The sequence below is a fragment of the Tinamus guttatus genome, unplaced genomic scaffold (genome assembly GCF_059628265.1).
Source record: "Tinamus guttatus ecotype Peru unplaced genomic scaffold, ASM5962826v1 Tinamus_guttatus_pri_ptg000497l, whole genome shotgun sequence".
In the NCBI taxonomy this organism is placed as follows: Eukaryota; Metazoa; Chordata; class Aves; order Tinamiformes; family Tinamidae; genus Tinamus; species Tinamus guttatus.
Window position 1 is genome coordinate 164,774 of NW_028289031.1, and position 12,221 is coordinate 176,994.

Sequence of the window (12,221 nt, forward strand, 5' to 3'; positions counted from 1 at the left end):
CTGCTCTGCCTTAAGCTGGGGCAAGGTGTGCAGGCCAATACAGGGATCCTGGAATTATTTAAGCAAGCTTAGCCTGGATTCTCCCCACACTGCGGTGCCAGTAACCATGTGCTGCAGCGCCGCCACTGTCAATTCTCTTGCAGAGACTCACAATCTGCCAAAGCAGCCGCCCCTCGCCCTCGCCATGGGCCAGGCATCGCAGTGTCTGGGCCTCATGGCTCGCTCGGGAATCGGCTCGTGCGCGTTCGCCACCGTGGAGGACTATCTGCACTAGCGGGGCGCCGCGCAGAGCAGCTCCGCTGACTGGAATTTGGAATTTTAATTATGTACTAAGGACGAGTCTGTCGCTTTATGTTGCTTCCTAGTTTACAGCATGATGCAAATGATTTCTAACTTAGTGTTAGGAGAAAATTTCCATCTTCAAACCTCTTGGACAACTAAGAGTCGAAAATATCACTGATAATGTCCGACATGCAAATTGACCATTACAAATCCTTTAAACGATTGTCCAAAATGAACCAAAAATCCTGTTGCTCCGTGGTGGGGCAGAAGACTCCAGGCGTGGATGTAGTATTAGCAGGTGGGTGATGTCAGGGCCGAGCAGGATGACTTGCCAACCTCCACCCCCCCCATTGTTACATAGTTCAATCAGTGTAATTTGCAAAATGCATAAACACCTGATGGTTTGGATATATAGTGTTGATGGGAAGAAATGATATTTTTTAATGTGTACTGTAAAACTTGAATTACTCAGGAGCTGAGTGAATATGTTTGTTGCTACTTACAATCCCAACCTGTTGATCTTAGTAGTTTTTTTTGTTTTAACATGGTCTTTTCAACTTTGTTTCCTTGTTTAACTTCAGACAGCTTCTGTTGTGTAGACTCACCAGTTTAACTGTTGTATTATAACAGTATTACATGTCAACACAGTGTGGTTATGACCTATTTATATAAAAACCAAATATTTAGTCAATTTACAGTCTTAATTTAATCTTTGTACACCTTGCATTTTTAAAAGTGCTTAAATAGTACTATATTGCAATAAAATGTAGTGATACCATACTTAACCAGCCATTAAAAACTTACTTCTACATCTATGGTAGCATGGACTTGTATGCTACATTGTGTGTGTCCTGGAGCTGTACCCTAGAACAAGGCTTCCACTACAGCCCTGCACCAGCACTGTGGTTCATGGTGCCAGACCTGAGCCAGCTCTTGCCTCTATCGGCCGAGTGCAGGGGTTGAACCCTGTGCTGAGCTAGAGATTTAGGGTGTTCTTGCAAAAACAAGGGCTGTTGATCAAGCAAGTGGCACTGCTGCAGGCCCCACACGGAGCTGCAGCTGCCCCCAGGTGTTTCCCAGCATGGCTGAAAAAGCAGGAATAACATGAGAGAGGCAGCGTGTACAAAACAATTCCTTTTTATTCTCTGCCAGCCCTGGAGACAGCTCTGTGAGACTGGCCTTGTAAAACAGCATGTGAGGAAGTGCTGCTGAGGCTCCTGCTCGCTGCCTCTGTGCTGCCCTGTGCCTCAGGCAGGCACTGCCAGGGAGGCGTTGAGGGGCCAGGAGTAGCGGCCACGGGCAGCTCTGCAGCCCTGGAGGGTGAGGGAGAAGGAAGACAGAAACCTCTCCTTACAGGCAGGCGCCGAGACGTTACCTCTCGGTACAAGCCCCTGCTAGAACCTCCTTGGAGAGCCATCTTCACACAAGGCTCTTCATGTTTGCCGCCAGCCAGCACTTCTTAAACTTGGCTGCTTTCTGCTTTTTTTCAAGTCCTTAAAAAAGGGAAAAAATCAACATTTTCTTGGCACAAAGCACAGATTACTGTAGCAGTTCAAGCCCAAGCGAAAGAGACTTAGTGGGGAAGGTAAGAAGCAGAATGTGGCTACCAGGGAGCAATAATTAGAACTCTCCCCTCTACATTTTATGATATTCACAGACTCCATATAGGTGATTGACTGGGAGGGCTGGAGCTGATGCATGGGTCTGTCTTTATTACTATAAAACCTTTCATGCAGAAATCTTGTGATCCTGGCATCACTACCCTATGAGTTCATACCCACTTATTTTATATAATTTTTAACACAAGAGTTCATAAAAATGAAGTGACAATTACTATGCTATTTAACTAAGCAAGTAAATGCAACTTTTAGCAGCAACTGCACTGATTCTTAATGTATGAAAAAGGAGGCAACATGTTGGAGGGCCCTGTACATCCCCCCCTGCTGTAGTGTGCCCAGGGTGGCTCCTCACTATCAGTGTGTAGCAAGCTACAGTTCCCAGAGCAAACAGAAAAGCTGTGAACAGGAAAGAAGGCAGATGAAGTTACACAGCCTTAAGGAAAGACCTGCTTTCAGTTTTTACACTTACCCCAAGATTTGTCCACAAACTGAACAGCAGCCTTTTTAACTGGGTTTTTCTTGTTTTCAAGTGAGAAAAACTCATTTGCTGAAATGGAGATGAATTAGTGAGGCTACTTCACTGAGTTTAACAGTCCCCACACAGAAAGGAGGGCCATGCTCAGCAGACCCAGCTCACCATCCATGCGGTTGGTGCCCGGGCCATAGAGGTGTGTGTACAAGAAGTCCTGGGCTGTCTGCTGGTGGAGACCTGCCCCGAGCTGGTCCTTCAAGCGCACAGCCCTGTAGCTGCCTTCTGACCTGGTTAAACCAACAAAGGGAAGGAAGTAAGTTCTAGTAGCTGCTTAAGAATTGGCCCCAACAACAAACACTGTAACTTGGGTTCTGAGTCTCAGTCAGGCTTTGTGCCAGTCCTGCCATGGAAAGCTTAAAAAAAAAAAAAAAAAAAAAAAATCACACACACAGACTAAGCCCCTGCCATCACTGCCTTTATTTTGCTATTCAGCCTGGAAGTGGCCCTGACAAAAGCTTCCCCTCCAGAGGGGGGCAGGCACAAAATACACCTCCCCCAGGGGAAGTGGGCTCAGGGTAAAAGACCCTTTATGGCTGTGCTTATGCCTGCCCACATCTCATCCCATCTCCAAGGACATGCCTGTAATTCCTCCTTTCCGTGCCTGAAAAGGAAATCTGGCATTTATGGTCAGTAAGGAAAGCTGACACATAAAGAAGCTCCCTCCTTCCTCTGTGCAGCTACTGCTGCTTAAAATTCTAATCACACAGCAATGAAGTCCAAAACACAGTTTTAAGAGTTCACCTTTGCTCATTTTTTTTTTAAAGAAGTTATGAGGTAAGTTTTGAAATTAACTATTTGTAAATTGATAATAAATTAGTCATTAAAGTCCTGTAATAATACTTTTTTTTAAAAAAAAAGGATTAACCAAAGATATAATTCAGAGGAAAAAGAAACCAACTCCCCCACACGGTCCCAGTCCATCAGCCCATGGCAGAGGGCAAAGTCCCCACCCCAAGCTTTTCTGAGGAGCTGGAGTGGGAACTAGGCCCTGCAGCCTCCTGAAACGTTTGTTTTCACAAGCAGGCTCTTTTGGAAGGCATTAAAGGGGCCTTTATCCCACAATGTGCTTTCAAGGAGAAAAACAAGAAAATCCTTGTAAAGCCCAGAGGGTAGCGACCCAGTGATAGAGCAGCTGCCAGGCCCCTTCCCCAGCAGCCCCGTGAGCAGCACGGAGGCTCCCACTTCCAGCTACCTGGAATCCTTGGGCTTGGCCTTCTTGCGCGCTTCTGGGACACGACCCTCGCTCTCTTTTGCGACCTTGGCTTCAGGGTGTTCATATAAAGAAAATTGAACAGACAATTCATAGCTATACACAGAAGAGTAACAGGAACAAGATGCTCACTAAGCTGAAAGGAGGGGAGGGTGACTTTAGTCCCCTTTTCAGAAGGCCTGGCTTGCAAGAGCTACAACGCATTTGCCTCAGAAGGACTGTTACAGGAGGGGAAAAGTACGAGATTGGCTCAGGGAACCAGAGCTATTCAGCCTCCCTGCTCTTAGACACTGTCAACAACAACAAACGGGATTCAATACCAGGTAACAATCCTGTGCAACACAGCAGCTAGGCAAGACGTGCAAAGCATCCACTGTTGGCCTTGTTCTCCCTATTAAATATGTGGTGTGGAGACCAAAAATTTACAGCACCATCCTAAGCTCCTCTCTACTTGACCAGCAGTATTTTTTAAAATAATAAAAGGAAAAAAAGTGGCAATACTTAAACAGGCCCTCTATGTTATTACCGGAGATTGGAATGAGAATTGCAGGAAAAAAAAAAAAAAAAAAAAAAAACAGCCACAGCATTTTTGTTTTTGGTATTGTGAAGTACAGATAAGGAAGGCTAAAATACTCATGAGGATCCAGGAGGCTGGTTTTGTAGTTGAGGATTTGAATAACATTACTTAATTTTTGCTCTTATCACAAAATCACAGTATTATATATCCTGTATAAAAGTAATTACCAGCTATATTTAGAACTATCATTACAACTGAGTTGAATACTAAAGATTTTTTATCCTATCACCTGCTCATTATTTCCTTATGCAGTCTGGGCACAAGTCACGGTACAGTTTGAAAGGCTCTAGAATCAGAGATTAAACACAAACCCTGCCATTTTTGGGCTGGTATTTCAGTATTTTCCTGCAGCACCAGACAACCAGTATCTGTCCAGGCTGCAGCTTCTCAAAAAGGCCCTGGTACAGGCACAGCTCCCCGTCCACAGCCCCTGTTACAGAATGGGAACTTTAGAGAGCTCTGGGTGCTGCTGGGCCAGGCAGGACTTACCTTGGCCCGACTTGGGACCTGCCGCCTCATCTCGCCTGCGAAGCAGAGCAAAAGCAGCAGATTATTTTCCCTTGCAGACCCCCGGCCTCGGCAGAAGCCACCGCAGTGCGTGTGGTTTCACCACGGGGCATCGAGGAACAGCAGCGCGAACGCGGCTCCTGCCGCGCCCCCAGCGCTGCCGCTCACCGTGCGGGCGGCGCGGCCGCCAGCTCCTGCAGCAGGGCCTCGGGCAGCAGCTTCCTCCTCTGCGGGGGACACGGCGGTCAGGGGCGGCGCGGGCCACCGCGCGGGGGGACGCGGCAGCGGGCGCGGGGCCCGCGGTACCTTCTGCTCCTTGAAGAGCTCCTCGCGCCGCCGCCGCTTCTCCTTCTGCTGCTCCCGGTGCCTGCGGGGGGGAGGCGGTTGGGCCGTTGGGGAGCGGACGGTGACGGTTGGTGGCCGGGGCATGGGGGGGGGGGGGAAGTACCTCCGTGCCGCCTCGCTCGCGATCTTCCGCTGCGTCTCGGCCGCGGCCTTGGCTGCACCGAAGGTCACCTCGTCGGGGGCCTCGTCCTCGTCGTCCTCCTCGGAGCAGGGCGGGCCGGGGGGAGCGGCGGGCGCCGCGGGGCCCAGCGCCGCCGCCTGCCTCCGCCGCCGCGCCATGGCGCCCCGCCGCCCGCGCCGCCGGAAGCACTCCTGCCTGACGCCTTCCGCCGTCCCGCGCGCATGCGCACCCGCCCCCTCCCAGCGCGCCCCGCGCGCCCAACGGCCACCGACTGCCCCCAACGGCCACCGACCGCCCCCGCAGCCCCCACACGGACACAGGGACCGGCCGCCTGCGCTCTGCGCCCCCGGCGGCGACGGGCCCGGCTCGCCGCCGCTGCGCCTTTATTGCTGTGCCCCGCACGGGGCAGTTACAGTCCGACGGGAGCGCGGCCCTTTCCCCCTCCCTCCCCTCTGCCCGCCGGCCGCTCGTGGCGGGGCGGCAGCAGAGGCGAGCGCGTCGCCGAGCGCCCCGCGCCGCCTGCTCCGCCGCTCCCGGCCGCCGCCGCGCTCAGACGATGAGCTCCGTGTCGTGGCGGGCCAGCGCCGGCGGCAGCGTGGTCCCGCACGGGCCCGGGAAGTGGAACCTGGAAGGAAGCAGCCTCGTGAGGGCGCAGGTAACCAGCGTGCAGAGCGGGTGTTGTTTTTTTTTTTTTTTTTTTTTTTTTTCCCCTCAAGTCATGGTCCTGAAAGGTTTTTTTAGCCAGCCTAGGATCCAGGGTCAATTTTGTGGCATGTAGTTAAAAGGGTGAAAACCCTGCTACGCAGCTGTGGCTCTGGTTGAAAACTTTTGCTGTGAAATAGTAAATTGGATTTCAACCCTCAGACCTCAGTGTCTTGTTTGAAAAGTACAGCTGTAGCTTCAGTGTAAGTTAATAAACAATAAGAAAATATTATTTCTTAAGTTTTGGAGGAAGAAGTAGCATGTTTGTTTTTTAAAAAACTTGCTAGGCATTTTAACAGTTCAGTACAAGGTGACATCTAAGGGGGATGGGAAAACTAAAGCCCATTAATTTAAAACTGCACAATTTTACCTGAATCTGTCTGTAGCAGGAGTAGCTTCCATGTTAAATTCTGCAACTGGCACTCCTCTGCTGGATACCTGAGGGGCAAACATAGCAGCAGGATACACCACGGAGGAGGTTCCAACCTGCATGGATGGGGGGAAAAATGTCATGAGTGCAGCAGGCTGCTAGTTAAACCATCAGAAATCTCCCCTCCTCGAGCCCGCTCAGTGCACAGGACCTGCAGAGCAACTATAGCACCAAACATACACACAGAACCCAAACCAGTCAGCATACGTTTGGTGTCACTGCATATGTAGCCATATAGAATAGTGTAGGAATCAAGACTCTCTCTCGAATACACCCAGAGATGCCTTTTTGTAGGCTATAACTGGAAAAGAAGTTAAAGGAATCCCTGAAACACACAGGGACTGGCTTTGCTTTCAGTGGCATTTCAGACATCCTTCTGTTATTTGGGATTATTTTGTGAGGGATGCACAATAAATAAATAAACAGTCACTCACTACCAGGCAGAGGTCGCACATGTCGAGCTCTTTCTCCACCTCGGCGAGAACTTCAGGGTCCAGGGCTTCCCCAAACCACACGACGTGGGGGCGGAGGAGGCCGTTGCAGCCATCTTCCTCACACCTATTTAAAAAAACACAGAGGTACAATATTCTGCTTATGACATGAACATTTCAGCTGCAAGAAGGCCATTTTCCTCTTTAACTTGGATGTGTCTCAACTCTCTTCACTCTTTGACCACACTCTCCACTGCCCTCTGTGTTCCCTAAACTACTTGCTAGACAAAAGACAGCCATGGCAGAGCTGTTTCCACACACGGATGTAACTGTGTCCTCCTTTACCTGCTCCCAAGTTTCATGAAATTCATGGGAACTTAGCACAATACAGATCTCTGCTTCTGTCAGCTAGAAAAGTGGCCAGTGAGTTTTTAAGGAGAAAGGGAACTGAAGGACAGAAGCATCGCATTAGCCCCATTTCCTTAGGAACTGGATGAAAAACACTATAGCTTCTTGTTACAATAAAGCTTCTATTGTTCTAAAAAAACCAGCAGGGCATTTTTAAAGCCTGCAAGGGGTATTTGGCAGAAATACCTGAACAGAGCATCACACTGAGTAACTAGAGGAAAGCGCCACCTGAGAAAAAAGCAGCTGCTCTTTGTGTAGCACTTGGTTCTTAATGCAGTTGTCCTCCCACCTCACTTACAACTAAATCTGTTAGTTTATGCATTTTTAACTTGATTCTTGAGTACACAAAATGCCACTTCAGTGGTTGGGACAAAGTCCCCACACCTTATACGTCAGAGGAATGTGCCCTTCCACAACCATGGAACGGTAATATAAGCCTTTGATGTGCTTGAAATACAAAAAGCAAGCAGTAGAGAGGGCGATACCTACCGAGGAAGGTCTTCAACTGGAATTGCAGCATCTTCGATTTCCGGATTGGGAGCCCTGAAGTTACAAAGTTGGAGTATGGATTGAGTCATGCAAAGAGCACTTGGTATACTAATAAAAACTTAGCGTTCTCTAAAGCATTCTTCAATCAAGTTAACATCCAGTATGAGAGTCCCAGACATTCTGATATTGTTTTAATAAAAATCATAAATAATACTGTGCTTATATTGGGTTTATCATCGTGTTCTTCATTCAGCAGACTTCTCTCATGATATTATGAGCTCTACTTCAGCTGGGTAAACAGTTTACCCACATTTCAAAATACTTGGGTAAATTTTAAGCATCAGTACTAGTACAGGGGAAAAAAAAGTGGTTGCCTGAAATTCCAGTACACCTCCGAAGTGGCTTCTTTACTGTGGAGGATCAGACAGAATAGGAAATACAGAATTTACAAGGCAGATGTTACCCTTTTCCAGCCAATGCCGGGCATATGGGGCTCCTGTAATCCGCAGCCACATTTCCACAGTTGGTGCATCGGGTTTTAAATAAACTACCTGAAAGGCACAAATCAAAGTGTCGTCTGTTAGGAATCACGCACCTGCTCTGAGGCACAGCTCATGGTACCACTAGGTCTTGTTTAAAATGACGAGCCTGTTTTTTTCTGCCAGCCCTGCCCCCTTCCCTCCCCCTCGGCCAGGCTGCGCTGCCCTGTCGCAGGCAGGTGGGCTGGTTCTCACCATGGATTTCCAGGAGGTGCTTCGTGCCGGCTTTCCTGTGCAGCTCATCGATGTTCTGCGTGATGACCACGACGCTCCTGCCCTGCTTGCTCAGCCGCCGCTCGCACTCCGCGATGGCCATGTGTGCGGGGTTGGGCTGCTTGCTCAGCATCACCTCTCGGCGGTAGTGGTAGAATTCCCACACGCGAGAGGGGTTTCTGGCAAAAGCCTCGGGGGTGGCCAGTTCCTGAAAAAGACACAACAAAAATGGGAGGAAATCCCCCCTCCTCCCCGTGATCAAGCCTGATTGATAGCGTATTGCCCTTCACACCATTGCCTGGATAACAAGGCATCAAAAGCAGACTATTTCTGACCAGATGCAGCTGACAAGAACGTGGATCGAGAGCTCCTGCCTTATAAGGATGCCAAGTCAAACTGCCTTACTGAACAAGGAAACAGCCTGTATCAATAACGTGGTACCTGCTTCTTCACGATACGCTCTGTGCTACCTGTCAAACTATCGGAGCTTAGTACAGCAAAGGGAAGGTGAAGTATTTCAATGCGCGGCATTACGGGCATTCGAAGAGTCCTCATTCCCACAGCAGCTGCAGAACCCGGCAGCGGGGAGATCCACACATACTGGGGGCGCTTCCCGCCTTGAGGCGGCCGAGCGATCCCGGCCCTTGCAGCCCCGCGCTGGGCGGGTGCAGAAGGGGGTGTGCAGCCGCGCCGCGCGCACCTACCTGCGCTTGCCACTTCCTCCAGAGGCCCCCGGCGCCCCTGAACGTGGGGACGCCGCTCTCAGCACTAACGCCCGCTCCCGTAATAATGGCGATGTGCTTCGCTCTGGCAAAGGCCTCCCGAAAATCTGCCATGTCTAAGCACAGGGGAGGAAAGGAAACAGCTGCTCAAATGTGTGTCCTTTTATGCAAGAGGCCGTTCAGCAATGTGTCCACTCAGAAACGGCTACCACACATGTACACGTGCCGCAGCCTTAAGGTCAGAATCTTTTGTTCTGAACTTCTGCCTATTGTAACTAGAAGGGAGCTTCTTTGAGATGCTCAGGAATACTTCTAAACAAACCCAGTAGGGCAGTATGTGTTGAACTTTGAATTTATTTTATGCTTGAAAGACAGAAGTCTCAAACCCTGTGCTAGATGGTGCAGTACAACAGCCATGGCCACCCAAGAAGAGATTACCAACTGTAAGGTGAGATCCTGGGATGAAAGAAACTTTCAGTCTTTATGAACAGCTACAAAGTATCATCCTGAGAATTTTGGTAATTTGGGAAAAGATGATATGGCATCTTTCCCACTCTGTAGATCTGAAATTGTATTTTCTATTTTTAGTGTACATTACCTACATTTTTCCCTGTATGGTAAATTAACATGGGGAAAAGATAGACCCCCACTAAAATGGAGAAGAAATTTCTAAGCACAACCAAAAAGCATCGAATACGAGACAACCAGTCCCCCTTCAGTCTGTCTCGGATGCGAGCTGTAAAGCGACGTATTTTAGATTTTCCGGATCCCGGAGCGGTTGGTGTCAGCCTCTGGGGATGGCCGAATTGAGGCGAGGGCAGGTGGCCCCTGCCCACAGCAGCAGGGTCACCTAGAGCAGGCAGCCCACGGCCACCCCAGTCGTGTTTCAAGTATCCCCAAGGATGGAGGCTCTGCTGACCCCCTGAACACCCTGCTTCCATCCTCAGAATAAGGATTTTGTTTCTTATGTTTAAACAGTGTTTCCTGTATCTCAGCCTGTACCCATTTGGACATCAAATTAAGGCCCATTTTTTAGGTTTAAAATAATAAAAAAAAAAAGCATTCATTGCTACTAGACTATAACAAAGCTTCTGCAGTTACGCAGGGCCTGCTCCCAATTGTTATATATGCTTGAGGCCCTCCCTAATTCTTGCACAAATGTGGGAGTGGATTTTAATATCCATTAGGAATATGAAAAGGAAGTGCAATTAACTAGTATATGTTTACATGCATAAGTAATGAACACCATAAACAGCAGGCAGTCACATTGAGTACAGCTACGTGAGGGATTTTAGAACCAAAAAGTTTATAGGAATGGAAAACAAATTTTAGCATGGGAAAAAAAAATGGAAAAAAAATCAACTTTGCACTTTTCTAAGTTTTAAAAGAATCTACATTTTTTTGAATTAAAACACAGATTTTTGCCCATTACAGATAGCTCTGAAGGCTCCAGTCTAATTTAGTACCTGTTTAGTATCTTGAAAGAGACAAATAATCATCTTACTTGAACTCGGACGAGCCATTTCCAAGCAGAAGCGCTGCTTCTTTGAAGGAGGAGGCTTGAGCAAGCAGCGTGCTTGGGAGAGCAGCCTTCTAGAGGTGAACTGGAAGAGACTCATGGGCTCCCCTTCCACGCGCCTTATCTGGAAAACACAGCAACCGAAAGGCAAGCGAAACATTTAGCAAACGTATTTCTGTCGCAAATGGAGAGCGCAAACGCTCTTTGTGGTTCTCCCCAGCTCTTCGTTCAGCCGAGTGAAGCCCTGCGTATGAGAAGTGCTTGTGCCCGCGGTGTTTCGGAGCTGCGAAGCGATCAAACGGCGCCCTCAGCTTTTCCCTCCGTGCTGCAAAACGCAGACATCTCAACAGCGAGACCCAAAAACGGAGTGACCACTTTTGCTTTGACCAGGTGAGAGGGAGTGAAAGAAATTAGTTCTGCCCAAAGACTGCTGAGCCCTTAAAGACATAATTTAGAAATACAAATAAACAACACATAAAATGCAAAAATAAACACAGAATGACTGCAGCATTCCTTAACTGGAGCATAAAAACACGGTGCTGCAATTTTTATGCAATACTTAACTTTTACAATGCTTTTAAATTTTACTGACTTAACCAAGAGTAACTTCCAGGGCACAACTAATTCCACTTAAAGGCAAAAAGCAGCCAAACGTCCACATGTTGAGGGGCTCGGACAGGCCAAAGCTGCCGCCGGTCACCCCTGCTGCCAGGGGCTCCTCAGCCAAGAGATGCCTCCAGCCTCGGCACGGGGCCGGGGTCCCGAGAAATTCCTTGCAAATTCCTGCCTTTTGGGTCTTGCAGTCCCGCTCGAGGGGCAGGGGACTGCAGCCTCGCTTGTACCCAGGGCCTGGCACCGCCTGCGCGTCACGCACACGTTACGCGTGATTTAACGCGAAGGAAAACTGTACCTACGCATTGCAACCCGGCTCTCCCTGTACGGATAAGCTGACTTCGCCGTGTCAAAAACACCGCGCCGGCGGCTAGGCGACACTCCAAGCGGGCGGCAGAGGCGCGTTTCGCGTTTGCACGGCGCTAAAACGCGTCCGCCCGGGCCCCGGGAGCCGCGGAAGCAGAAACGCGGCGCCCCCGCGCCCCGGCGCCCCCGCGCACCCACCTGCGCGCCCAGGCCCAGGCCGAGGCCGAGCGGAGGCCGCGGCGGCGCGTGCGGCCGGGCACGTCCCGTCCCCCCTTGCCGGGCCGCCCCCGGGGGCGGTGCTGGAGCGGTACCGCCCCGCGCGGGCCCGGCAGCGCCCGCAGCCCCCGCGGCACCGGGCGGCACCGCCGCCCGGTGCCGCGGGGGCTGCGGGCGCTGCCGGGCCCGCGCGGCTGTTTTCTCCGCTCTTGTTTCCCTGCAGAAGCGGCACAGCAATTGCTTTCTGCCACCCTCTTTCTTTCCACCCTCGCCCCCGTTTCAGTGTGTTCAGGTCCATGGAATAAAGCTGAGCTATCATAGGGAGTTTTTTTTTTCTTTGAATTTGCAGAGAAGGGCTCCTAAAGCCCTGGAGCCACCCCCAGCCCAGGGCAGACTGAAATGCAAGCTCTGCCCTTAAGGCAGGGGCCCTGCCCGGCTCTA

General features: G+C 50.1%; 3 protein-coding genes across 3 annotated transcripts in view; 1 reads left to right on the plus strand and 2 right to left on the minus strand.

Annotated features, from left to right (window-relative positions):
* Positions 1–1,062, plus strand: part of RANBP9 (RAN binding protein 9) — a 36,137-nt gene extending 35,075 nt beyond the window's left edge. Inside the window, exon 14 of the mRNA XM_010228235.2 lies at positions 144–1,062. Coding sequence (XP_010226537.2) covers positions 144–274 — 131 coding nt within the window. The 3' untranslated portion in view covers positions 275–1,062. The remainder of the gene's footprint in view (positions 1–143) is intronic.
* A 598-nt stretch (positions 1,063–1,660) lies between these two features.
* NOL7 (nucleolar protein 7) lies at positions 1,661–5,351 on the minus strand. Its single transcript, XM_088533369.1, has 8 exons — positions 5,176–5,351; positions 5,034–5,094; positions 4,896–4,954; positions 4,710–4,744; positions 3,626–3,695; positions 2,539–2,660; positions 2,371–2,448; positions 1,661–1,775 (listed from the first exon to the last, which is right to left on the minus strand). Exons 1-8 carry the CDS (start codon positions 5,349–5,351, stop codon positions 1,702–1,704), a joined length of 675 nt encoding a protein of 224 aa, XP_088389495.1. The 3' UTR covers positions 1,661–1,701.
* A 338-nt stretch (positions 5,352–5,689) lies between these two features.
* Positions 5,690–10,767, minus strand: SIRT5 (sirtuin 5). The gene is made up of 8 exons (XM_088533377.1): positions 10,632–10,767; positions 9,110–9,243; positions 8,388–8,613; positions 8,117–8,204; positions 7,654–7,707; positions 6,760–6,883; positions 6,266–6,381; positions 5,690–5,818 (listed from the first exon to the last, which is right to left on the minus strand). Exons 1-8 carry the CDS (start codon positions 10,744–10,746, stop codon positions 5,743–5,745), a joined length of 933 nt encoding a protein of 310 aa, XP_088389503.1. The 5' UTR covers positions 10,747–10,767; the 3' UTR covers positions 5,690–5,742.
* Positions 10,768–12,221: the final 1,454 nt, after the last annotated feature.